The sequence below is a fragment of the Antechinus flavipes genome, chromosome 2, assembly GCF_016432865.1.
Source record: "Antechinus flavipes isolate AdamAnt ecotype Samford, QLD, Australia chromosome 2, AdamAnt_v2, whole genome shotgun sequence".
NCBI classification, from domain to species: Eukaryota; Metazoa; Chordata; class Mammalia; order Dasyuromorphia; family Dasyuridae; genus Antechinus; species Antechinus flavipes.
Genome location: NC_067399.1, coordinates 554,774,860 through 554,801,887, shown reverse-complemented (window position 1 = coordinate 554,801,887; position 27,028 = coordinate 554,774,860). Strand labels below are relative to the sequence as shown.

At 35.6% G+C, this 27,028-nt stretch overlaps 1 protein-coding gene across 1 annotated transcript; it reads right to left on the bottom strand.

Annotated features, from left to right (window-relative positions):
* Positions 1-974: 974 nt before the first annotated feature.
* Positions 975-26,406, bottom strand: LOC127551349 (protein FAM169B-like). Its single transcript, XM_051981027.1, has 6 exons — positions 26,120-26,406; positions 23,935-24,109; positions 16,955-17,137; positions 14,375-14,503; positions 4,977-5,080; positions 975-3,215 (listed from the first exon to the last, which is right to left on the bottom strand). Exons 1-6 carry the CDS (start codon positions 26,156-26,158, stop codon positions 3,009-3,011), a joined length of 837 nt encoding a protein of 278 aa, XP_051836987.1. The 5' UTR covers positions 26,159-26,406; the 3' UTR covers positions 975-3,008.
* Positions 26,407-27,028: the final 622 nt, after the last annotated feature.

Here is a 27,028-nt window from a genome sequence, read left to right as displayed (position 1 = left end):
ATCCCTTAGGAGCCGTTTTCTGTGCCACGTTGAAAGAGAATTACAACCTCTCACTATCATAATTCTTCTAAAAAGCCTTTTTCACTGTCAGAATTGTTTTTGTCTTGCTACTGACTGATTCTTGGGTAGTTGGAGAGCCATGGACTCTGACTTTATCTCAGGATGAGTTATCCCTCAACCTGATCTGGTTGTGACTTAGATAAATCATTTCTTTGGGTCTCAGTTCCATTATATAGAAACCAAAGGAATTGAACTAGACAATCGCTCAAATTCTCTTCCAGGTCTAAAATTAATTTCCTATGAGCCAAGGAACCATAATGGCAGACCACAATGACAGATCTCATTAGCCACAGACAAATTCTCCCCAAGCTTCTTTTCTTTTTTCACTTCATAAATACCTTATTTTTTATTAACTATAGAATTTCATAAGAATATCTTCAACCCAAGATTTATGAGTATGTGAGCATGGCACTGTACTAAGCAAACCCTACAAAACATATGGAGTAAATTTATCATTTTTGTCTTCAAAAACCATAATGACAAAGTATTATCCATGATTTTTAAGCAGTAGCTTTTCTCAATCTCTCTTAATTCAAGTGTCTTCACTCTATTAAATATTTCTTATTCATCATGCATAGTGTATTGGCCCATTTTTGTTTTTGTATATTGTCTCCTCCATTAGACTGTGAGTTCTTTAAGGGCATGAACTGTCTTGTGCCATTTCTTGTATTTCTAGCACTTGTAGGGTGACTGGCATGTAGTAGGAACTTAGTAAATAAATGTTTACTGATCCACTGACTGACTCTTAATACTGAATTGCACTGTTACTGGCAATGTAGTTACTGTATTAGCATGTCATGTAATTGAATACACTGGTGCTCAAGCAGAGATTTTGCTTAACTCTGGAATATTATCATGTAAATCTGAATGACATTGATTTCCCTAGCCCCAAATAAATGCTGCCAACACATCAATTGCTTTTCCTTTGGGAAGACACCTTTTATTGCAACATAACATCATCATACTCCTAAGACATACATCAGTGCATTTTCTTGTAAACACAAAACACTACCCATTAGTTTTTTTCAAATAGTACAGTACATACAATAAACAATTTTCCTTTCACATTAGAATCTATGTCTTAAGTGACATTCACAGGACATCTATACCTACAAATTTAAGTGCACTTGATGGCTTACAATTTCATTTGAAGGACTCTAAAATGTGTTCTTTCTGGATTCTGGAATATTATTATTCAAATGAATTCTTCCTTCTATTCAAGGGAGAACAGAGGGAAAGGAATATAAACAATATCTATCTCAAAGTTTCACAAGCAAATGTTCTCTTGGAATATTGATCTCTTGGTCAATGAGAATTTTAGCAATGGCAAGTTACAAGCCCAGTTGGGGCAATCCTAATGATCTATCAATCTTAGAGGCACAGAATGGTAGAGACAGCAATGTGTTTGGAGTCAGATGATATCTCAGTGCCAATCTTGTCTCTGTCTGACACTCTAATCTGAGGTTGGAAAAATCAGCAAATCAAATTTCCAATTTCTTCATCTGCAAAATAATAACCTTTCAGCCTCACAGGATGGTTGTGAGGTTCAAACAAAATAGTATCTATATAAGGGAGGAAATTAAATCCCAGAGAATTGAAATGAGTTGTCTAAAATTATAAAGAGCCAGAATCTGAATTCTTGTTTTCTGATTACAAACCTAGCACTTTTTTCACTGCACCATATTAAAAAGTTCAAAGACTACCTACTTGTAACACCTCCCCCCCCCCAAACTGCTACATGGATCTCTAGTATTGACACAGTTTTTATAAGAATTCTGGTCACTGATTGTGGTATTTTCCCTTTAAGTCACATGTTTAAAATATGCATTCACATGTGGCGTTTTTTGGGGAAAGGAACATAGATTTAATTTTACTCCAGAATTCCTATGATCTTAGGGATATAAAGTCAAGCATGTACAAGATTATTAGTATATTTCAATCTCCAAACCATTTCTTGGACAGATAAATTTGAGGGACATTGATCTAGGTAAAGCCCTTCATTCTAAAATAAATAAACTGACATTCAGAGATGTGCTGCATAGGTAGAAGGACACTAGGTTATCTCCAGCTCACTACTTACCACCATGAGGACTGGGAAAAGCCTTTTTTATTTTCAAAAAATAATCAATATAACCTTGGCTTCCCTTTAGGGTCTGACTAATCTTTTAACATAATAAATACCACCAGCATGAAAAAAAAATCTTTAATACCAGCAATATACAAAAAAGACACTAAGAACATAGAACTCTGTTCTATATACAATCTACACTCAAAAGAAGATAAAACTTAAATATAGGCTGAAGGAGGTAGACCTTTCACTTGTTTTTTCCTTTCCACTAAGACCAGACATAGAAAAACTTAAATCAATTATCCATCTTGCAAAGGAGGTTACCCTGTCATCTGATCCTGGTTCCATGTTGTAGCATCTTGCTCTAACGAAAAAGGAATGTTGTTTCCATAGAAATATCTTACAGCAGTATCTACAAACCCCCCAATTACTTCCTTCTAAACATTCTATGTAATTCTTCACAGCAGTTCTGCAGCAGTAGGGAAAGAAGGACTTGATTGTTTTCTATATTTTCCTCCAAAGGAAAAAGCAAAAGCAAAGTTCAGTTTCAGTGCTGGAGATATTCAGCATTTTCTTAAGATGAAGATGGGTCTGAAGAAAATGGTAATGGCATCTTGATAAATGGAATAATAACTTTTCTGTATTATTCCTTGTATTGGTCCAACTGCTTTATTATTTGAAAACACTTTCACATGTATTATTCATTTGATCCTCATAACAATTCTGTGAGGTAGGTAAGGGCAGATTTTATAAATGAGAAAACTAAGACAGAAAAATTAAGCAACTCTTATGGTCACATTGTTACCTAGTGACAATGCCAGGACTGGAATCCAGGTCTCTAACTTCCAGTCTAGGGCTCTTCCCTTCAAGAATAAGGAAGTCAGAAACTGGGCCTGCCCTGTTTAGCAGGCTTATTTTCAGTTACATCTGTTTTGTTTGATTTCCTCTTGGCAATCTTCTGAACATCATGGATTTCTTGGTTCAAGTTTTCTTTATCAGGAGGCTGTGGAATGAATTCTTTTATCATCATTATGCAATCTTTATTCTCCTTTATTTTTTGTGCTGCTGCTTCTCTACTCTGACTATCCTGAAACCAGAAAAGAGACAACAAAGAATTTTAATTAATTAGCAAAACATAGCTCTACCAGAAGCCAGCACGTAATTCTGCTCTGAGATACGGCTAAAGTGTTTGAAACCATCCTCTTCCTGGGTAAAGGAAAAGTCAGAAGAAATAAGTCTCTGACTCAAAAAATGCAGGGTCAAGAGATATCAAGAAAAAAAAGATATTGGCAGTTTTCCTTATAACCTATATGATATCTGTTTTTAAGAATTTAAAGTGTGGTCATATGGAAGAAGATTTAGAAGGGATTTTAAGTTTTATTTCTGGCTTAGTCTCAGAGAATAGATGTTGAAACAATGTGTGAAAGCACAGTGGGTTCAGCATGAAGAAGAAACTCCTAAAAATTAAAACTGTCCTAAAAAAGAAAGTCCTATCTGAGGAGATAAGCAAATTTCTTCTCACTGCAAGTATTCAAGAGCTGGGTAACAACTATTGGGCATGAATATTGTAGAGCAATTTCATGTTTCATGAACTACATGGCTCCTTACAACTCAAGGAGTCTATGAGTTTACTACGATGTTGAGTGCCAAATCTTGAGGACCTATTTTCCTGGATTCCATGTATCATCACCCTAGAAGCATCCAATTTCTTTTAATGACAGGCTACAGGAAACTACTGAAGGTAATGGTAAAAGCTTTGTGATTTTAATTCCCAAAGGAATTAAACTATAATAAGCCTGTCCAATGTGGTTTTAAATGGGATTTTATTTTAAACAAGCTTATTTTACTTGGAAATAAAAAAAAAAAATGGAAGTTCTCATTTCAGCATACTGGTTAACATTAAACACTTTGCAACTTTTTTCTAAAATAATCTGGGTCTGTATTTGATTCACATGGTTTGCCTTCCAACTTAGGTCTTCTCACCAGAAAAAACTAGTTTTAGAAGGTGAGTAAAATACTCCCCACACTCATGCAATTTCAAATTTGCAAATAATCCGGGGGTAACTAAAAACAACAACAATTTTAAAAGTATGATACCATGCCAAATGTCTGATTTCATCATGATCATCATTCCTGGGCAAGTAATTAATTTTGCTGTTAGAACATACATGTGAATGTATTAATGGAAAACAAAGAAAGTTACTCATATCCAAAGCAGGATGTGTATCTTTCACTGTAAAAACTGTTAAAGTGATTAATTTGGTTTGGAAAAACTTGATCACAAAAATAACAATATAAATTTGATCTTTTTAGAAAACAAACTTTAAAACGATTCTAATTTATGGTGCTCTGAAAAGCAAAAGCAACAGCTTAGAGACTTCCAGTAACATAGCCATGAGAAGGGAAGGAGGGATAAACCTTTGATTTTCAATCAATGCGCTACTTAAAGGGAGGAAAAAGGATAAGAGAAAGCCAAATTGTCTTGCTTTTGTTCTACTTAAAAGACTGCTTCGCTGTGGAATTTTTAATTCATATTTTCAATATTTTCTTTATAATGCAAGGCTTGTGCATTCCATGTGGGCTTTGTTTTGTTTCAGCTTAGTTATAGCTTGTCTAGCTTAGAAAAGATTACCATAAGAAGCCTAATTATAATGATCCTTCTTCACATTGCCTCCCAATGTAACAGAGATTAGGGGTCTAACTCAATGGCCTGCTGCCATGGTAAAGCCCACAGTTGTTTTATGAATCAGCCTTTCAGAATTTGGCTATTGCTTTGCTAACCAAGGACAAGATAATTAACCCCCCCTTCTTCTTAGGATCCCACAAAATGAAAATTTAATCAGGATACCTTGTTCATTTCTCCATTATCTGATGGTCTGGGTTCCTCATCTTGGAATCTCTCTCTGTGACAGCTATCTGCCTCCTCTGAAGTTACCCGACGAGTCACTTTCCCTGAAGGAAATAGCATAATTAAAGTATGTAGGGATCTCCCTATAGGCAATAGCCTACAAAAGGGCCAAGACTATACTAGTGACCTTGCTGGAAGAATTTAGTCCCACCACACAGTTTCAACCTCTTTTTCTTAATTTGGGCAGTTATAGAAATGCATACTGGGCAATAAGGAAGAAAAAAAAAAAAAAGCTAAAGAGTGGGAAAAGAGTTAATAAAAATTTGCTGAACCTTCACTAAGCTCAAATTCTTTTACAAAAGATCCTTCCCATTTCTCCTCCTGTTAGTGTCTTCCAACTAACGATTACCTCCAATTTATTTGATGTCATTCTCTGCATTAGAATGTGAGCTCACTAAGGGCAGTGCCTGTATTTGTAGAGGTTTTGTATTCCCAGTGCTAAGTAATGCCTGTCAGTTGTATGTTCTTAATAAGTGTTTTTGTTAACATGATTTGGAAATTTCTTTAGCATCCCAAAGTGTGACAAGTCCTTGGATATTTGCAATGAACATTCAATGCTCTTGATTTGTGCCTGGCACACAATAGATTTTTAATAAATGTTTGGTTGAAACTTTGAAATATCTTCTCACGTTTATCAGAATAGCTAAAATATAGAAGGAGGAAATGACAAATATTGGAGGACATATGAAAAAATTGAGACATTAATAAATTGTTGGTGGAACTGAGAATTTAACCATTATGGAGAGTACTCTGGAATCATAATCAAAGACTTATAAAATTATATATTCTTGGGATCCAGCAAAAAAAAATAAATGAAATAAATGTTTGATTGATTAACATTAAATTAACAATAAAAGGGAGTTCTTGTTACTTTTTGTGCACCATCACTGTGCCTGATGGTACTGTCTTACTAATGCGAGAGACCACCAACTTTTATTATTCCCAAACTTAAGCAACTCATTTAGAAAGGAGTTTGGGGATCTGTTTTGGTTTTTTTCTGTATTTTTTAGTTGCTTAATTCAAATGCCACTGCCTCTGAACCTTTCTTATATACTATGTGACTTTGTATATTCATTTGTATATATGTAATCTTGATTTTTAGATGTAAAGATCTTTGGGGCATGAATAGAAACTAAATCCATTCTTTGTGTTCCTTTTCACACTGAATACTATAGGTACTCAAAAATGACTGTCAAATTAACAAATTAATGCTAATTATTAACCTGAACAAACTGTCTGGGGTTCTCCACTTTGCCTGAAAAAAAATTTTTTAAGGAGGGTGAACATATTCTTTATCTGCCATTACTTAGATGTGTATCTTTCACTGTAAAAACTGTTAAAGTGATTAATTTGGTTTCGAAAAACTTGATCACAAAAATAACAATATAAATTTGATCTTTTTAGAAAACAAACTTTAAAACGATTCTAATTTATGGTGATACATTTTCTTCATGACATGTACTTAAATTAGTCTATTTTCACATCTTCCTACCCTCATTTTTATGAACTATATAAAATTGTTTATATTCATATGCTAAAATATCTTTATGATATCTATGAAATATTTGCTTGTATTTCATTTATAAATTAATGAAAATTCAATAATGTATTGCAAAACTTCACAAAATGCACAAATATCTTAGATGTAAACTAAATATTTACTTAAATGTAAATATGAATGAATAGATATCTCATCTACAATACAATATATGGAACTGCAGTTTACCTCAGTTACCACTAGATGCAGCCATACCACCTTCCAATTTATAACATTATTGAAAATTCCTGCAACTCAATGGTTCAGCTTGTGAGAATTTTCTAGTATTCTCCAACAGACTGTGAGAGCAGATTAAGTGATGGACATGGCATGCCATCACTAAAATGAATTAAAACAGATTTTAAGTTACAATAAGTCACAGTCATTTGGGGAGGTGAGGGATATACATCTCTTTAATGGAAATTAATATTTGCATAAGAGATGGTCTCATCTACTCAATACTTATCTAATTTTTTCCTTCTAAATGGGGGCTTATGAGATATGACTAACAAAAGCATCATTTAAAAGTTCAATTTTTCTGCATATTTACTTTAAAAATATGATTTGACTATAATTTATTTTTGGTAATTATATTTCACCTCATCTTGATGTTGCTTTTTTTATATCACTGAAAAATATCTGCAAGCTTGACTGGAAAGTTGCCAACGAAAGGATTTTAACATTTCAGCCTATCTGCTTTGCTCTATGATCTGTGCATTACTGTGTATGAGATCTAAACAGAAAGTTCCAGGCCATCTCAGTAAAGCAATTTGAACAACCTTCTGATGCCATCACATAAGATTTTCAGCTATATATGTTATCAATGATCACAATCAAGTTAATTTGTTTAAAATTAATCTTTAAGCAAAGCTACTAAGAGATCTATAAAATATATGGTTTAAACATTTGAAAGCATAAGAAGGACTTTTCCCTATTGGAAAAGCCATAAAATGTCTATGTCATATTAGCATGTGCACTCAGTATCTAAGAAAGTGGTCTGTTTTACTGGAAGTCTTATATACAATTTTATTTTTACAGCACTTAAGTGTGCAGAAAACTTCCAAAAATAACAGCCTGGAATGAAGGAATAGCCTTATGGCTTGTAAAATCTAAAACAATCCAAGAAAGCAAATCTAAGAATAGCTAACTAATTAAAAGCTAAACTAAACAAAAGTGCCTATGGGATTTACTATTTACAAGTAGGAAAAAGTTCCAGGAACTGAGTATCATTCAGTGAACTACAAGAACTTCTAAGAGACCAAAATTCAGACTGTTTCTGAGGAGGAGAAGCCAATTCAGGCTTGAGTAACTTATTAGAGCTAATGTGTGGCTGCCCTGACAGCCCACACATCACCAACTTAGAAAACAACTTAAAATTTCAGCACTAACTAACCAGCATAATAACTACAGGATGGAAAGGGTGGGTTGAGTATACTTAAAATTCTTGCTGCCATGCTTTGGGATAAATAGAAGGTATCAGTCAACCTGGGAACCGAGCCATGATTTACAAAATTAGTGAAAAGAAAAGAATCTAAATTTCAAGCTTAGAATATAAGAAAAACTGGGAGCTTTACTGATCTTAATTAATTTATCCTTTCCCAGACCCAAAGCTGTCTTCTTCTGATGGCCTCAAATTGCTCTTTACCAATATTATCTCAAATATTTTTATTGAGACTCAAAAATGAGAGATAAGGACTCTCACCAAAAGTCAAAGCATCAGATCTGGCATCTAATTTCCAGTTTATCTTCTTCCTACTGGTCCACACTGCCTCCCACTGAGGCGGCAGCCCTTGAAATGACACGAAGTGGAATTATTAGAATTGACAACCATCTTCCTAATTATGCAAAAATTTCTTCCTCCCCACATCATATTATATTTTCTAAAACCTGCTTCTCAATCCTTCCCCCTCCTTCCAAATCTATTGTTGCAAAGGAATAAGAATTATTAATGCATAAGGACAGTTGTAGGGGTTGAAGGCTCATTTCTGAACCTCATCAATAACTCTGTATGGTCATGGAAGCTTGGAATGCCCTTGGAAAGGGATTCCAAGCTCTCAGTCCTCTGTTTTTCTGTCTCTAATGCTATCTCTTTTTAAATTCTATTTCTCATTTCTCCCTCCCTCTTCCTTCTTTTCTTTCCCTCTTCCCTCCTCCTTTCTCTCTTTTTCTCATTCCCATTTTTTCTGAGTAAGCCACTTAACTATCTCCTTACTATCACAGTAACAGTAAATAACTACTGCTGTACAAAGTACTAGGATGCCCCATTAACGTTTATAAAGATAACACAAAAGCCTCCTGGATGAAAGGTGCTATAAAGCACAAGATATTTCCATTTTTCTAAGTAAACTAAAATGTGCTTACTGTCACTCACTAAAGGCGAAATGATTTATACACTTAGAAGGGAAACCAACATCTCTGTTTGCTTGGCAAGAACCATAATGATCCCTCCACTAATGCCAAAATGTCATACAAAGGTGATATTATCTTAGTCAATTTAAAGTGAAGGAAAATATTAAAGCCTTAATGTTGTAATCACCCCAAATGAAAAAAATAATCCCTCCCCCAAATCTGATAAAACTCTATAATTGCCACTCAGAATCTATAAATTAATGGCATCTAATTTTATATCTGTCCCAGCTACCTAGATGTTAGGAAAGCAACCAATAATACATTGGAAGTGAGCCAGGTAATGCATAAGAGTAAAGTAGTAAAATACTTGGTTTTTTTTGTTTTGTTTTGTTTTTTAAAGGAGAATTTAACTCTATCCAAGCAAGTTCAGTTTGAGTCCTGCAGTCATTAAAAATCAGAGGTGTTGAACAAAGTTTCTATCTCGACTTTCAGGAAGTTCTACCTTGTTAAAACAACCCCTTTAGATTTGAATTCTTGTCTCAAACATCTACATTATGGATGGGAAAGATCAGTAATATAAAACACTAGAGACAAAACAGAGAATCTTGGAATTATAAATCTGGAAGGCATTTTAGAGGTCATCTCATCTAGTTCCTTCACATCATAAGAAAAAATTTGCGGCTCAAGCAAGAAATACAATACGAAAAATTTCAAAGTAGGTAATATTTCTGTGTAGCATCATTTCTCCCCTGCTGCTTTTATTTATTTTATATGCTGTAGAAGATAACCATTTAAAGTATCCTTAAAAACAAAAAAACAAAAAAAAAAAAAAAAGAAAAAGAAAAAGGGAGAAGAAAAAAGAGAAGGAAGAAGGAGGAGGAAAAAAAGGAAGGAAAGGAGGAGGAGGAAGAGGAAGAAAAAAGGAAGAACAAGAAGAAAAAGAACAACAACAACAAGGAAAGAAGGGGGAGAAAGAGGAGGAATAGAAGAAAAGAGGAGAAAGAAGAAAAAGAAAAGGAGAAGGAAGAGGAGGAGGAGGAGGAGGAGGAGGAGGGAAGGAAGGAAAGATATAAACATTTATGAGCTATCATAGTATGCTCCAGATGCCAGACACCAATATTTAAGGGTCACAGATTCCATACTTCTCACATCAGCTTCAACACCAATACTTGTGCCAGATTTAGTAACCCCACAAGCTGGTCCTTAAATTTCAATGAATCAACAGATGTAGAGTCTGCATAAATCATCTCAAAAAGAACCAGTCTGACTTTTAAGGAAACAGTGGAAAAACTTCTGTAAGATTACAATTTGAAACAAAAAAAGGAAAACAAAATTTATAATCTGGGGTACCCAATAATGAAAGTCCTAAATGGAAAATATTTCCAAGGAGAGTCCTGCAATTTGAACAACTCAATTTAAACCTTTACAAGCTCCCTTACCGAATCCATATATGTACTATGCTATGCTTATCCCAATTCCCTCTTACAAGTAGGGTTTTCCACAGCTAGGTTGGTCAAATCTCTCCTTTAAGATAATACTGAGAAATCAGACATGATTCTGTAATACCATAGCTCAGTCACACACTAGTGTGCTTCATCCTCAAGAATATCAGTTGAAAAAATCAATATAGATGGGAGTAATCTAAGTGGTACAGTAGATACAGTACTGGCCCCAGAAGAAGCTGAGGTCAAATCTAGCCTCAGATGCGTACTAGTTGTGTGATTATGGGCAAGTCACTTAACCTCAACTGCCTAAAATAAAAAAAATTCAGTTTAGTCAACCAGCCTTAAGTACTTTTTAAGAATGACAAAGAAGTGATTGATTAGATATAAAGAATGAAACTAATGTCTAGGTTTATTTTGCTTGACTTGGTTATAAGGGAGGTGGTTTTTTTATGGGATGAAAATTAGAAAGAAGGTAATGACAATGAAATAAAAATGATTAGAGCATCAATGAAAACATTTTTTAATACTCCCATATCTCAATCTTTTCTTTTAAAACTTTCAAGCTTTCTTTTTTCCTTTTTTTATTAATTTTTAAAAATTAAAGCTTTTTATTTTCAAAATATATCATAGATAATTTTCAACATTCACTTTTGCAAAACCTTGTGTTCTAATTTTTTTTTCCTTCCTTTCCCCTTACTCCCTCCCCTAGATGGCAAGTAATCCAATATATTAGACATGTGCAATTTTTCTATGCCTATTTCCAGAATCATCATGCTGCACAAGAAAATTCAGATTAAAAAGAGGGGAAAATGAGAAAGAAAACAAATTGCAAGCAAACAACAACAAAAAAAAAGTGAAAATACTATGTTGTGATCCACTCAGTCCCCACAGCCCTCTTCCTGGGTATAGATGTCTGTCTCTATCACAAGACTGTTGGAACTGACCTGAATCACCTTGCTTTTGAAAAGAGCCATGTCTATCAAAATTGATCATCATATATTCTTGCTACTGCTGTGTACAACGATTTCCTGGTTCTGCTCAGTTCACTTAACATCAGTTCATGTACGTTTCTCCAGGTCTTTCTAAAATCATCATCTTGATTGTTTCTTATAAAACGACAATATTCCATAACATTCCTATACTATAACTAATTCAGCCATTCTCCAGTTGATGGGCATCCACTCAGTTTCCAGTTCCTTGCCACTATAAAAAGGGCTGACACAAACATTTTTGCATGTGTGGGTCTTTTTCTCTTTTTTATGATCTCTTTGAGATACAGGAGCAGTAAAAACACTCATGAATCAAAGAGTATGCCCTTTGGGCATAAATCCAAATTGCTCTTCAGAGTGGTTGGATCTACCAACAATGTATCAGTGTCCCAATTTTCCCACATGCCCTCCAACATTCGTCATTATCTTCCTGTCATCTTAGCCACTCTGAGAATGTGTAATGATATCTCAGAGTTGTCTCAATTTGCATTTCTCTAATCAATAATGATTTAAAGCATTTTTAATTGAAGACATTTTTAAAATATTATACAGAATGGAACAGAATAAAGTTCAGAGAAACAGACAAGCAATACAATTTTGGATTTTTTTTTAAAAAGCAGTTTTTAGAAAGGAGTATTTATGAAGGCAGTAGAATGGGAACATTTGGTACAAAACATCAGTAACACACTCTCCCACACTCTTTACAGAGAAAGTGGGCTCAGGCTTACAGAGAATGTGCTGCAAAGGGGCAACTCACAACGACTAATTTGTGTAAGGTCTTCTCGTTTCCCCTCCTCTCCCATTTATAGAGTAACTCCCTTCCACGTGATAAATCTCTATCCATCTTTGTTCTTGGACCTTAATAAAGACACTGGAATCATCTTATGGGAAGAGCGTTTAAGAAATCCCTGGGGAACCGGGAACACAAACACTGTGGACTCTTTGTAGCTATAAGGCCCTCCTTTAATCAAAGGAAGTACTGGCATAAAGCTGAGGAGAGCTACCAAGCCAAGGCCTCTCCTTTCCCTCTAGGCAATTAGATCCTAGCCCTAATACAAGAAACTTAAACTAAAGTGTAGGTTTAACACTTCAAAGGAGTATTTGTTATTTAAAGAGAAAGCTAGTTAACTCAAGTGAATTTGGAAGGGAGGAGAACAATGTATTTCCAAATAAGAGATTCTTCCTTCAGTCCAGTACAAATTTATTCTCTTCTCAATTTGGCTGGTTATATAGAGGTTATATAAAGTTGCCCTACTCCATATCAAGAGTTAACTATTCTACCACTACACACCTATCAGATTGGCTAAGATGACAGGAAAAGATGATAAATGTTGGAGGGGCTGTGGGAAAACTGGGACACTGATACATTGTTGGTGGAATTGTGAACACATCCAGCCATTCTGGAGAGCAATTTGGAACTATGCTCAAAAAGTTATCAAACTGTGCGTACCCTTTGACCCAGCAATGTCTCTACTGAGCTTACATCCCAAAGAGATCTTAAAGGAGGGAAAGGAACCTATATGTGCAAAAATGTTTGTGGCAGGTCTCTTTGTAGTGACCAGAAGTGGAAATTGAGTGCATGTGATGGGGGGAACCCTGAAACTGCTCTGACTATATAAAGAAACCATGGGGTGAACTCTGAGAAATTCTCCTCTGGGAGAGGCCCGCCTCAGGGAATCGGAATAAAGTGCCTTCACTCTGTTATCTTGTGGGACTGGCTGCACCCTTTCCTGAGCTGAAAATTAGCCCAGGACCACTCCTGCTTAACTTAAGCAGTCTCATTTTACTGGAAATCTAGGCCTGAGGGCAGTAATTTTATTCTATTGAAACTTCAGTCTCAGATTTCCTATTAAAGGGCAATTTTAAACTCATTTCTTTGCAGAGGCCCAAAGCAGGACAAGGAACCTCTCTCTCCTTGGCATAGCTGCCAGTCAGGATCCCTGCCCACTGTGAAGACATTCTCTTTTCAGTGTTCACACCTCTGTTACTTCTCTGCCAGGACCTGGCCACTGAGGAAGTCAGTCTCCTAGCAAAGCTGACTTCTGCAGTGCCAATAAAACTTCCTTTTGCCAGTCAAACTTTTCAGGGTCGTTCACGTTGGACCTGCACCGGCCAGAAGGGGATTCTCACACCTCAATTCTCTGCACTGCCATTAACTGTATCAGTTGGAGAATGGCTGAAGAAGTTGTGATATATGAATATTATGGAATATTATTGTTCTGTGAGAAACGATCAGCAGGATGATTTTTGAGAGGCCTGGAGAGACTTACATGAACTGATGCTGAGTGAAATGAGCAAAAACAAGAGATCACTGTATCTGACAACATCATATTATATGACAATCAATTCTGAGGAACCTGGCTCTTCCCAACAATGAGATGATCCAGGCCAATTCCAAGGATCTTGTGATGAAGAGAGCCATCTACACCCAGAGAGAGGACTGTAGGAATTGAATACGGATCACAATATAACATTCTCACTCTTTTTGTTGTTGTTCACTTGCATTGTTTTCTTACTCATTTACTTTCTTTTTTTGATATGATTTCTCTTATGCAGCAAGAGAATTGTATAAATATGTATATACATATTGGATTTAACATATATTTTAATATAGTTAACATATATTGACTTGCTTGCCATCTAGGGGAGTGGGTGAGGGAAAGGAGGAAAAAATCTGAAACACGAGGTTATGCAAGGGTTATCAAATTATTCTTGCATATCTTTTGAAAATAAAAACCTTCATTTAAAAAAAAAAAAGAGTTGTCTATTCTAGGGCAAGTAATCCATACTTTCTTAATTTTTTCATGTACTGAACATAATAAAAGGAGATGTGTAGAACCAGAACTGACCTCTGAGGTCAGAGGTTCAAGGTTTCATTGGCGAAGTGACGTGCCCATAGTCACATAGATAGTAAATGCCAATGGTAGGATCTGACTCTCACTATTCTATATTAATTAAATTTTTATCTTCACTCTCAGAACTATAAAACAAAAATGTATACTTTTCAATTTTACTTACTATAGGAAAGTCTTGGTTCAAGTTGAATCTTTAGCCAAATGTTCACCCTCTGGCCCCAGTCTCCTGGAGCCTCCACCTCCCACAGTCGATCCTGCTCCTCCGGATAGGCCAGTAAGAACTTTCGGCAAACTGATAAGGAAATCCAAGGGGGAAAAAGTAGATAAGTATAAAATATATAATAATGAATAAAACACTTCAACAAAATTGGGTCATTTTTATTACAACAGTATTTCCACCTTAATTTCACCCATTACCTCATATCGCATATTCTCTTAATTTCAGGTACATACCGATAGGAGTTAGTTAAACCTTTGACATATACTTAATTATGTGGCCCTGAGAAGTTACTTAACCTCCTAGTGTTCTAGGCAACTTGCAGAGGTGGTAGCTACCTGTATCGGCAGAGAAAGTTGCCTCACTAGACAGTTCCCTCTAACACTGAAATTCCAGGTTGAATCCCTATTTTTATCATCTTAATTTAGGTCTACGTTCTGCTGCAGCAGCCTTCTAGCTGACCACCAGCCTGGAGTCTCTTTCCTCCTCCAAACCATACATCTATTTGCCACAATTATCTCCATCAAATCCCATTTTCATCATGTTCCCTTGCCCCAAAACCCGACAGTGGCTCATAATACTGCTTTCTAGTCTGTTTTCTTCAGAGTTTTCCACTGCACAGTCCTAACATCTGCAAGTTGTCTGATTCATACTCAAGTCTCTTCAGTGTGTTTGCTACAAAGTTCTAACTAGACTCTAGGTTTTTAGGAAAAGGGAAGAAGACTGTGCCATTTAGTTAAAAGGTGTTCCTTGAAGGCCCCAGATCAGTGCAGAAGATAGTTATTGCTTCACTGGAATGATTAAATATAGTGAATTCTCACAGTCGTTCAAGTACAGTGTAGACTATTCTTCCATACTCTTCGACTTCACCACACACTAGAATACTAAATGCTTGAGAAAAACATTTCAAGTCCCCAGAGACATTCCTCAGAATGGCTATAACAAGCCAAGTCTCCAATCAGGAAGAAAACAAAATTAGCACCAAACAACTCTGAATAAAATGTCATTCAGGCTCTCTACCCTGTCACCCCAAGGTACAGCAGCAACCTCGAGAATGGGTGGGACCCTACAGTACCCACAGGGCTCTCTAACAGCAAGCTCTGGCCAAGCTCTCTTCCCGTTATTGAGCCTTTCATTCCCTTAGAGGAAGATGAAGAATGTTCTTAGTAGTTGTTGTGCTTTATTGAAAGAATGAACTTCAGGAAGTGTGAGAGGAATGAGTGGCCAGGCCTACTCAAATAATGATGTCAGAATGGAATGAGAATGAGGAGAGAGTCCTCAGGGAGAAAGTTAGCAATGGTCTCCTAGTTTCTGGCACACACTGATGCCATAAAGTGAGCTCTGCACTGCAGAGAGCCTGGAGCTATATTTGAAGCAATTCAAGGAATTCATGGAGTTTAATAATAGCCTGAGAGTCAAAAAATACAAAGAAATAAGTAAAATCACTTGGGAAAAAATATGAATCCTTGTTTTACCTCCAGAATCTTTCCCTTAGGACTTCAAATTAATGACAGGTCTCTATTGTCTCATTTTTCCTTCCTCATTGCCATTTGTCCTATTGTTTTGAAGGCATGGGACCCCAGAATTATAGATTTAGAGATGGAAGAGATCATGGAATCCAACCTCCTCATTTTATATATGAGGAAACTGAGACGCAGAGAGGTGAATCTATTTGCCAGGGATCACAGAGTAGTAAGTATCCAAGGCAAGACACCAACCTGGATCTCACCAGCTCCAAATCCAATGCCTTACCTTACTGCAATTTCAATTTTAACATGGAACCCTGGAAACAACAGGTGGGTCAATTTAAAGTCTTGTCTTAATTTGTCTTAAATTGTCTTAAAACAAAGCCCAAAAGCCACCAAAGAGGACTTCCATCCCCCTTCCCAAACATAGCTATCCGCTTGTCAAGGTGAAGAGTTACCAAGCTAAGAGGCAGAGGTCCTCACAGCATACTGGGGATCATATACTCAGCATACTAAGTACTCTCTCTTTTCTGTTGTTGCTTATTACCTTTTCTTAAGCTAAAGCAGCTATTCTCCAGTGGTTTCTAGTTGAAAGGGCAAGTTAATGAACTGTAAACACAAATGAGAGATCAAAGAAGTTCTGACATTCCCTAAAAAGCAGCAGTGCCAACATGCTATAGCAGGGGCAACAATGGTTTCCCTTTTTGGGGGGGCAGGGGGAAACATTTTATTTTTGTTGGGGGGTAATTATTCTTTATAATTTTTCAATTTAAAAGAGAGTTGCCTCTTTTAATCAAATGATATTTGAAAGGAACAGTAGAGATAATTAAGGATGAAAGAAAATTTAAGTGGTCACCTACCTAGAGTAGGAAGACTTGATTCCTTGGGAGAGCTGGTAGAAAATCTGATGATGAAATATAGGGACTATCACTGATGGGCTTCTGAATCTGTTTACTAAATTAATGAGTAGTGTAGGGCCACTGGGATTGCCCTGACAGATGAAGCACACATCAATGATTCATGACCCCTTACCCAAATGTTTCTGCATCCTGTGCTTTACCTTGGTACATAGCCGTAGAAATAGGGCAGCTGAGCCCTAAGGCATCTTCATTCTCAAAAGTCTGACAAAAGTCAAGCAGCATTTTCATCCCAAGACCTTCTCTTCGGTGTTCTCTCCTGACAAATGCAGTGTCCAACACCGGTAGCATGTAGCACTCGCCGGAGCTCTTGCCACACAGGCTACCTAGAAGGAGAAAGCAAACAATGCTAAATCTCTCACAGGTGTCAATGGGTACCAGGATTGGGCTGGGTCCCGTGTAATACTGACCTAGCAATAACCCTACACGGCCATTCAAAGTTCCAAGGGAATACTCAGTTCACTGGAAATCCACCAGCAATTTGCATTAGATTCACAAACTAAACTGCTCAAGATGAAAACAAGAGATCTTTTCCAACCAACATGTGAACCAAGTTCTCCAACAAATTTTTAGCAGAACCATAAGTTGCTGCTGAATTACTGAAATACACATCTGTCACTACAGTATGGGTTTATACAAAAGAATACACAAGAGTCAATGACTTCATTCCCATAGGGAACTTCTAATTCGAGAACCCCTTTTACTAATGCTCAATACCCTCTAAGACTTAGAAAAAAAATTAAGTACTTAGAAGAGAGATTCTGAGTCATGTAAGTACTAAGTATCAAAGGCAGGACATAAAACTAAGATATTTTTGACTCCAAGCCCAACAATCACTTAATCAAGAATTTTTTTTTACCACCTTCTACACAGTAGTAGCAATACAAAAACAAAAATTTAATCACCCACTAGGCCACACTGCTTCCTTTTTTGTTGTTCAACTCTTCAACACCCCATGAACCAATCTTTCCATGGGGTTTTCTTGGAAGAATACTGCAGTGATTTGCCATTTCCTTCCCCAAGATCATACAGCTAGTAAGTGTCTTGAAGCCATAGCTGAACTCAGGTCTTCCTGACTTCAGAGCCAGTGCTCTAAGCCATCCAGCTCATTTACTGCCTCCCTTACTGAAGGATAAACTGAGATTAAGTGGCTCAATAGTGAGTAATTAAGACTGGTAACTGATATCTAGTAGAACATAGGTATATACTGTAGGCTAGTATGAAGAATCAGATTTTAAATTCTAAATCTATGTATTCTGAGGCAAAAATCTTAAAGAGGTATAATAAGCAGATTTCCAAATGATTCACAGCATAGATTCAAAAAATGTTAAAAGAGCTTAATATAGTTCCTGGCAGCAGTAGGCACTCAATAAATATTTATTGATTAGTTGATTTTTTGATTGATTGAAAAGAACCTAAAGATCTTTTCATCTAAGTCCTTCATTTAAGAGATAAGATAAACCTAGAAAAGTTAGGTAACTTCATTATAGTCATAAAGCTAGTGGAAGAACCAAATTAGAATCCAGACCAAGATCCTTAATCTAATGACTTTTTTTTAAGAGGACCCACTTCTTCTTAATATGATAATCATAAATTATAGGTTTTTTTTTAATGGAAAAGGAATCCTGAGGAAAAGGATTTGAAAAAGAACAAGATTAGGAGGAAATAGTATTCAACAATAATATTCAACAATGGCAGACATGAATTTCTGCATCGTGAGATGACTGATAGTTACCAAAGGTCAGCAAATTAACAGATATAATGACATTTCTATTCTAAATTTCATGATAACTGATGGCCTTAGCACTTCATTCATTCATTCAGAACCCTCATCACATCCCTTCCATAAGATAAGAACAAAGATCCATCAAAGAGAAATTATAATCTTGTGTTTATAAGTACATCAAAAATGTACAATTAGCCTGAGGAATAGAAAGAGCAAAGAGAGCACAAATTTTTACTTTGTTCAGGTTAACAGGATGTACTTTTTTGTTGTGCTAACACTCTCTAAGAAGAAGAAAAGGGCTAAGTTAAAAACATGAACCACTGAGTTGAAAACAGAAATGTCAGCACAAGAATAATCTACTTGCTGATTAATGATGGATATGATGTGATGTATATTACTTTGCTAAGGAATAGGGCTAAAGGACAGTAAAATAGCTATGAGTGATCACAAAAAATAAAGGATGTAGACAATCTACATATGTGATAATAATAATATCAACAACACTGGCTAGCATAATGGTACTTTGAGATTTGCAAAGCACTTGTTATCTCATTTGATACTCAGGACAATCCTGAGATAGATTCTATTATATCTTCATTTTACAGATGAGAGATTCAATGACTTGTTAAGGATCATGCAGGTCCTCCTGACTCCAGTACTCTATCCACTTTGCTACTCTGCAGTCTCCAAGGACTTCAAACATTCCAGAGATGACCAGAGAAACCCCTTGTGTGACACAGTCATGTCAGTAGCAAGAAAGCGCTAAGTTCAGGGTCTTATCCACAGATTGGGAAATAGAACATCCTCAGATCTTCCCAAAAAATTCCCTTTTCAACAGTCCTGCTGAGGCTCCTAAAATCCTCACCTTATTTGCTTCTTTGAATTGTAAACAGTTCAGATATTCAAATGAGGTTGCTATCTGTGAGGAATTGTATATTCAGCCAAAGCCAAGTATAATTTATCTAACTGATCTTAACAAATCAGAATGCTAAAGAAAAAGAAACACAACTTTTTTTTTTTTTTTTTTTTTTTTTTCCTGAGGCAATTGGGGTTAAGTGACTTGCCCAGGGTCACACAGCTAGACAGTGTCTGAGACCAGATTTGAACTCAGGTCCTCCTGACTTCAGGGCTGGTGCTCTTGGGAAAAGAGTCAAGAGAAGTTGCAAGGTGGCCCTTTGGTGCCTGATAGAAGGCACTGGATGCCTGGGGGCCAAGGAAGATAAAGATGAAGAACTGACACTATAATCTTATTTGAAGAGCCCTAAAGATCAACTTTACCTATTTTGGGGGGTTAGGGGGGTTGGGGAAGAGGAGTCCAGCTGGGGAAGAAAGTGAGAAATCCTATTAACACGTCCATGAGAAGTCAATGTACAAATTTCTCAACCATCAAATACTTTGTAATCAACACACACACACGTGTAATGTATGTATAGATGTGTGTGTATATATACTACATATTACATGTATATGTGTATACATATATGAATAAGACCTATAATTTCTTTGACATTATACAAATCTATATGTTTACCCATAGATATTAGACTATTCTTCATTGTAAGGTATTTCTGGATGAGTTAACTCTATCAAACCAGGCTGGTACTTCTATAATATATTAAGATCACATGGCTCAAGGAATAATTTCTTTAAGGAACTCCTAATTAATAATATTTTAAAATAAATTTTTAACATTGTATGATCTTAATTTCTTTAGCTACTTAGGGGCATTGAGAGTTATGGACTTGCCCATTAGTAACCCAGATCTTCAAGACTCAGAGGCTGGCTCGGTAAATCACACTGTTCCTCCCTCTCCCTCTTTATCCAAATATCTCTGTTATTTGTTGTCATTGTTTGTCTCTATGCATCTCCATAGGCATAGACTGTAGAGATAGAGCTGTCTTAAGAGCAGAAGGATTAAATCACTTGTCGGTGATCAAACGGTCTGAAAATATTAGTATAAAAGGCAAAATCAGAATCCAGGTCTCACTGACTCCAAATCTAGTGCTCCTATTGATTATGACATTCAATATGTTTAAGTAGTCATGAATAGATATACCTTATTATAATGAATGGTATCTACTTCGTGAAAACATTTCATAAAGAAGTATCTTTACAAAAAGACTGTTCATTTAAATAGGTTAAATATGGCCCTTGAAATGCAATTTGTTCTCTTATCAATCTACACACAAGCCAAGTAAAAAGGTAAACATTTGCTTGACCCAGGATAAATTGTTCTGAATCAATGAAGCCCAGTTTAATGAAGCCTAACTATATCACTGAATATTTCAATAAATTCAGTGCTATGCCTCCTTTCTCTATCAAGTGGCAACTCTTAATTTGACCTACTATCAAAACAAAACTCAAGGGATGACACCATGGCTTTGAAAAAAAAAAAGTAATTATGACAGATTTTTGAACTATAATCTCCTCCTGAAGTCAAACTAAATGTTTCTCTGAGTTGAGAGAGTGGAAGTTGGAGGGTGACAATGAAGATGGGTTGGTGAAAATTTTATCTAGTTTAATTCATCTTAATGCTACTAATTTCTACCATTATTCATTCTAAATAAATATTCTCTTTCAATCTTATAAGAAGAGAGAAAAACACAGGAATATATTTTTCATTATTTTTCCAATAACAGTATAGAGCAACAAATAAAGGATCTCTATCAGATTAGAAAGTCACATTTTCTCCCATCACTTTTTCATATTTAATCCTTTTGTCATGAAGAAGCTTCATTTTTTAGTACATTATATATTGCAGAGAAGGTACCAAACTGTATTGGTAGGATGAGTTATCTCACCTAGGAGTTTCAAAAACCAAAGAAATCACAGGAAAGAGGGGATGGGGAAGAGGAGAGAGAGACAGAGACAAAGAGAGAGTGCAAATCCATATATATATTTGTGTATTGATATATAATGTGATATGTTATATCATATTAGTATGCTACACACAATGCTAAAAAATTTATTTTAAAATGTCATTAATTCTTAAGAGTTCCTTAAAGAAATTATTCCTTGAGCCATGTAATCTTAAGAATAGAGTCAATCTTCATAGCTAAACAAAACAAAGAATAAAGCATTTTCTCTGAAGACTTCTGAAAAAAAAATTACTGCAACAATATAGCATGAAAAAATGTTTTCATCACAGTGTAGCTCAATAAAAACAACTCTGTTTTGATTCTTGAAAAATATTTCAAATGAGAAACAGGATACACAGACAAAACAAAAGAAAAAAATTGGGTAGACAATCCAGGAAGAATTTGTTTTCTTGCTCTAATTCTGAAGGAAGTTAATATATATTAATCCATTTAATTTGTTTTGAGAATGTTACAAATAGATTATTTTTACTTTGTAAAATGAATCTATTCAGCCAGAATGATGGCAGATAAAGAGAAAACTTTTAAAAATCCACAAAAGTCACCTTATAGAAGCAGCAGAAATATAAATGTTCTCTTTAGTCTCCTCACTTTTCTCATCTGGGAAATAATGGGGCCAGACAAGATGATCTTTTAAGGTCTTTTCAAAAGCTATTTGGTGATTCTATCCTATGATTTCACTCAATTTGGAAAGACTGTAGTATTGTGTAAAATATGTATCCTAGACCCTAAAAACAGCCTCTTCGGTGGCAAAGATAGCTGATGACACAGTGGATGGAGCACTAGATTCGGAATCAGGAATAACTGAGTTCAAATATGCCTCCAATACTTATTAGCAATGCAACCCAAGGCAAAGTACTTAGTTGACTTCAGTTTGCCTCAGTTCCTTCAACTATAATAATTATAATAATAGCACCTACTTAGCAAGACTGTTGAAGGACCAAAGGAGAACATATTTGTAAAAAGCATGTAGCACAGTGTATCTGGCACCCAGAAAGTGCTATATAAATGCTTATTCCCTTTCCCCTTCAGGAAATCCTGAGGGGAGGAGGAGATGAAATACAAAGAATGAAAGAATTCCTATTCTCTAAAAGTTTTCATTTTATCAGAGAAAGTCATCTTCAGGAGAAGATGCAAAAACCAAAGGGCATCAAGAGCCATTTGAAGTGCCATTAAAAACACAATTTGTTTGTGTGGGACAAAATGTCTTATTAGGGTATGGCTCTCTTACATACAGGAGCTGAATATGGTTTTGAGGTGGTTTGTCTATGATAAGCTGTTATTAAAAATATCAAACTGAGCCACATGGTACACTGATCTTGCTGGTGAATTAATACAACATGGTGGATGAAACTTGCCAGTCAATAAGGGGCTCAGGAAAGTAGAAGGACATTCATGTTCTTCCTTTTTAAGCATTCCATTGTACTCCTTTGTTCTCTTCTTCCAATAATAAGGATATGTAAAATCAATGTAACCAACACAAACACATAAATAAATGATCAAACAAAGATAACCAAAGATAAGGATTTCAAGCTTCTCCAGTTGATTCTGGCAAACAACTAAATTGACTTCCTGGGTGGAGAAACACCAAAAGTATAGTTGGGGGGATGAGGGGAAAAAAATAGTGAGAAACTAAAATTTATACAATTCTGAGCAAATGGAATGTATATGCAGTGTGAACATGGTTTAAAACTAAAATCAGACTTTAGATTACCCTAGAGAAAGATTTAATTCAGGTAACATTATACCCATAGTTGTACACAGAGGAAATTTATTTTTATTGAAACTTAAATCTTTACAGAATCTGAAAGGGTACACTTTGGGAAAAACTGAGTCTAAGATTTGTTGACAAAGAATCTAAACAATTACACTGAGAAATCAAGCATTTTAAAATGAAGATTAATCTATCAAATTTATTTGGAAAAGTACTCATGTTCCACACTTTTGCTGGTCATAGTCCCTAAAAATAAGTCAGAACCTCACATCCTAACCTTCTTGCCACAAACTAACTCTCTTCTGAGGTAATGTCTATGAATTTTGGCATGGCCTAGCTTTTTCTGCATCATATGTCGGGTATTAGTAACAGCCTTTCTCCTGACAGCTAATTGGTAATGTTAAAGAAAAGAAATATAATGAAAGATAATATTTACTCACTGCAATCTTGAATGCTAACAGATAAGAATCAGATGCAGAGAATCAAAGGGATGAAGTGTTTCATCCTACCTACAGGTGATAATGGAGTTAAAGAGAAATGGAATCAAGATTATATACACCCCCCCAAAAAAAAAAAAAGATTATATACACCCTTGATGAATACATAATAATCATCCTGATAGGAAGTTTTCTAATAATTCAGTTGAATATTCAAAGTTCCTCCAAATCAATTTTTGAACAAAGGAATGTTTAGTAACATTTCCATATGACCAGCATCCAAGGTAAACACTCAAAATGATTTGCCTTCTTACCCAGGACCAATTTTTAGCCAGCAGTGGTACCTTAAGCATGTGACTAATTATTTCACCTTTCATCTTGATGGTATAAAAAGCAATGGCGGCTCCATTCCTCCACAGAATTTTTGCATGCTCCTTAGCAGAATGAGGTAAAAAAAACATATCATCATCCAAATTTCTCTCCAATTTTCCAAAAATAACGTAGTTAAGAATAAAAAGTACAATCCTTTCTCCAAAAGACTGGACCTTCAAAGAAAAAAAATAGGAAAGACCAAGTAAGACTAGAAATAAAAATGAGACATGAAAAATGTTTGCATTTCAAATCACGGTACACACTGGGCCCATGTCTATTTTCCATCATTATATAATTCCTTTCAGGCCAAAGGCCCAAAGGTAAATTACAGTTTCTAAAGAGGAATTTATTATCTTGGCCTTTTCTTAATGGTATGGCTTTGAGGAGTGAAAGATAATAACAGATAACAGCTTCCTTAGCCATTATGGGTTGTAGAGATGTATCATATATAACTTAAAAAAAAAAAATCACATTTTTCACTAAACTGGAAATTACCTCATTGAAGATGAAGGCAAAGTATTTTAAGATCTTATAAACTGCATTATAAACAGTTTGAAAAAAACCAAAACTTTTCTCCTTTTTTTCCCCTAAAGACACTAAGATCCTGTCTCTGGAAATCTTTATGCTATGATGGAGAACAATTTTGATCTTATATTTATGTTTAGTAATATCTGGAACAAAACATTAACTTATACATGGGCCCAAGTCTAATTGCTATATAGATTCCTTTGTTGTAGGAACTTTGGTAGACAAGAACTGGGGAACTTGGGCCTTGATTCACAATAATTCTTTAGGCTTACAGTAATTTCCTGTAGTTTTATTTTGTGTGTGTGTATTAAGAACTTTATCAAATAATTGATTTTAAGGGTGAATTTCTTAATATGCAAAATTCTATATAAGAAACAAAATGTAATAAGAAAAAGTAAATTTCAAGGCTGAAAATTCTAAAGATGTTGATAGACACATACTATGAGATAATAAAACTAATTTAATGTAATTACTGAAAAAGAAATTATGCTATATATGTAATTATAGAACCAAATTATAGGTATATACTACTTTTAAAAAATCAATATTTAAAAGCATTAAGTTTAGAAAAAAAACTTTGGAAGCCTTGATTATTCATGTTACCAAATGATTCATCACAGATTTTATTTCACTCTTAAGCTTCCCATGGGCACTTAGAATATGAATCAACTCACACACACAACTATTCAGAATAAATATATCTATCCTGTAAAGGAAAGAGTATCTAAAGTGAAAGGATGCAAGAACTTGAACAAGAAAAGAACCAATAGTTTGTTAATCCCAAACTCCCAAATCAATTTGTTACTGAATGAGAGTAACTACCCCCAAAATCTGTTTGTTATTTGTCTCTAACAAAACCAGTTCAGACAAGAGCTGGGTCTAAGTTTTGTTTCGTTTCCTTTTTTTGCTAACTTACTCTACCGGAACAAAACTGGTCCATAAAAAATAAGCCTCAGAAGCCTGAATAAAGTGGTTATTTTATTCAAGTGCCATCCTTGGAATGGACTTTGAAAAAATATCTCTTGCCCCTACCAATAAAAGACAGCACTACAATATCATACCAAAATGAAGTATATGGGGCAGAAAGGGGGGAATCTTATTTTGCACCCAAAAGAAGCAACATGTAACTTCCTTCTCTCCTCTCCCCACCCTCAGAGGTGCTATCATTGTGACACCTGTGCCAAGTTCCCTAGGAACCAAAGGGTCTAAACAGTGATAGCCCACTATTCTTATTATTCTTAATCTTATCTTCTTCCTCAGGCTCCCTTTGTTGACCAATATGACCCTCTAACAACTTCTGCTGTGATACCTTTCAGTAGAGTGGAATATATTTTTCCTTTGACAAAAAACTAAAGCCAGCAAGCAAGAATTTGCACAATAACAATTTGGGAAATCTGCTTATTTCTGACCTATGGGAGGAGCAACCAGGAAGGAAATTAAGCAGAAAAACCCCAACATGCAAATCATAAATACAAAACAACCTTATGCAAATGGCCAGATGTCTAAAGAGTGAAACAGCAGAAGCCAGATGAGTAGAAAGCAATCCATTTCATTCATGTTGTTACCAAATCCCTTCAAAAGATAGTAGCTTGATTTAAAGAGCAAGGGGGGTGTTTTGGTTAAATTCTTGTTCACTTGACATTATGCTCTCTCACCTGTATCAGACCTTCTCTAGAAGAATCAGATGTTTTCATGATCTCTTCTATGGACCACCAGGATTTGTTCAGATAAACAGCTAAGACTGAAAAGAAAGCAAAGACAAATTACATAAAGGCAAACAGGGGTATTTCAGAGGTATTTAGAGGAGCCAGAACCATGGCAAAGATAACTAATAAATGGATACTCAGGTAGATAGAGCACAACACGTAAGAATCAGGATGGAACTCAATTCAGATCCTGTCCACACACATTTACTAGCTCTGTAACTCTGGGCAAGTCATGTAACCACTTTGTGTCTCAATTTCCACATTATTAAAATGAAGGTAATGGATCTCTAAGGTCCCTTCCAGCTGTATCCCACGGGAAAAAATGAGTGATAAATTTGTCTGAGAACAACTCATCTTGGAAAATACATACCTAATATCTTATTATTAAGTTGTGAATTCCTAGCACCTAGAACTAGAAGGGTTTCTTGACCTCATCTGGTTCAAACTCCTTACTTACAGACAAGGAAAGTGGGACCCAGAAGGGTGGAATAACTTGCCAAGGTCAAGGAGATGGAGTGAAATCTCAACACATATCCTCTGATTCTTTTTTCAGTACTCTTGGCCCCATCCACAGGATAGAGGAAGACTTCCAATCCATCTAATCATTAAGAGGCAGTGAGGAATGTTGTAAAGGAAGCTGATCGTGGGTCCTGAAGACCAATATGATCATATTAGTGAAGCATTTAACCTGTTGCCTGACACGTAGCAGGTGCTTAATAAATGTTTATCCTATCCCTTCTTTCCTCTCCCATAACAATTACTGTCTGTAAGTAATCCAGACAACTTGCTAAGACTACATTGCAAATTGCAAAGGAGGTGCTAAGCTCTTACTTGGTAGAAGAATTTTCTTGTAGGGAA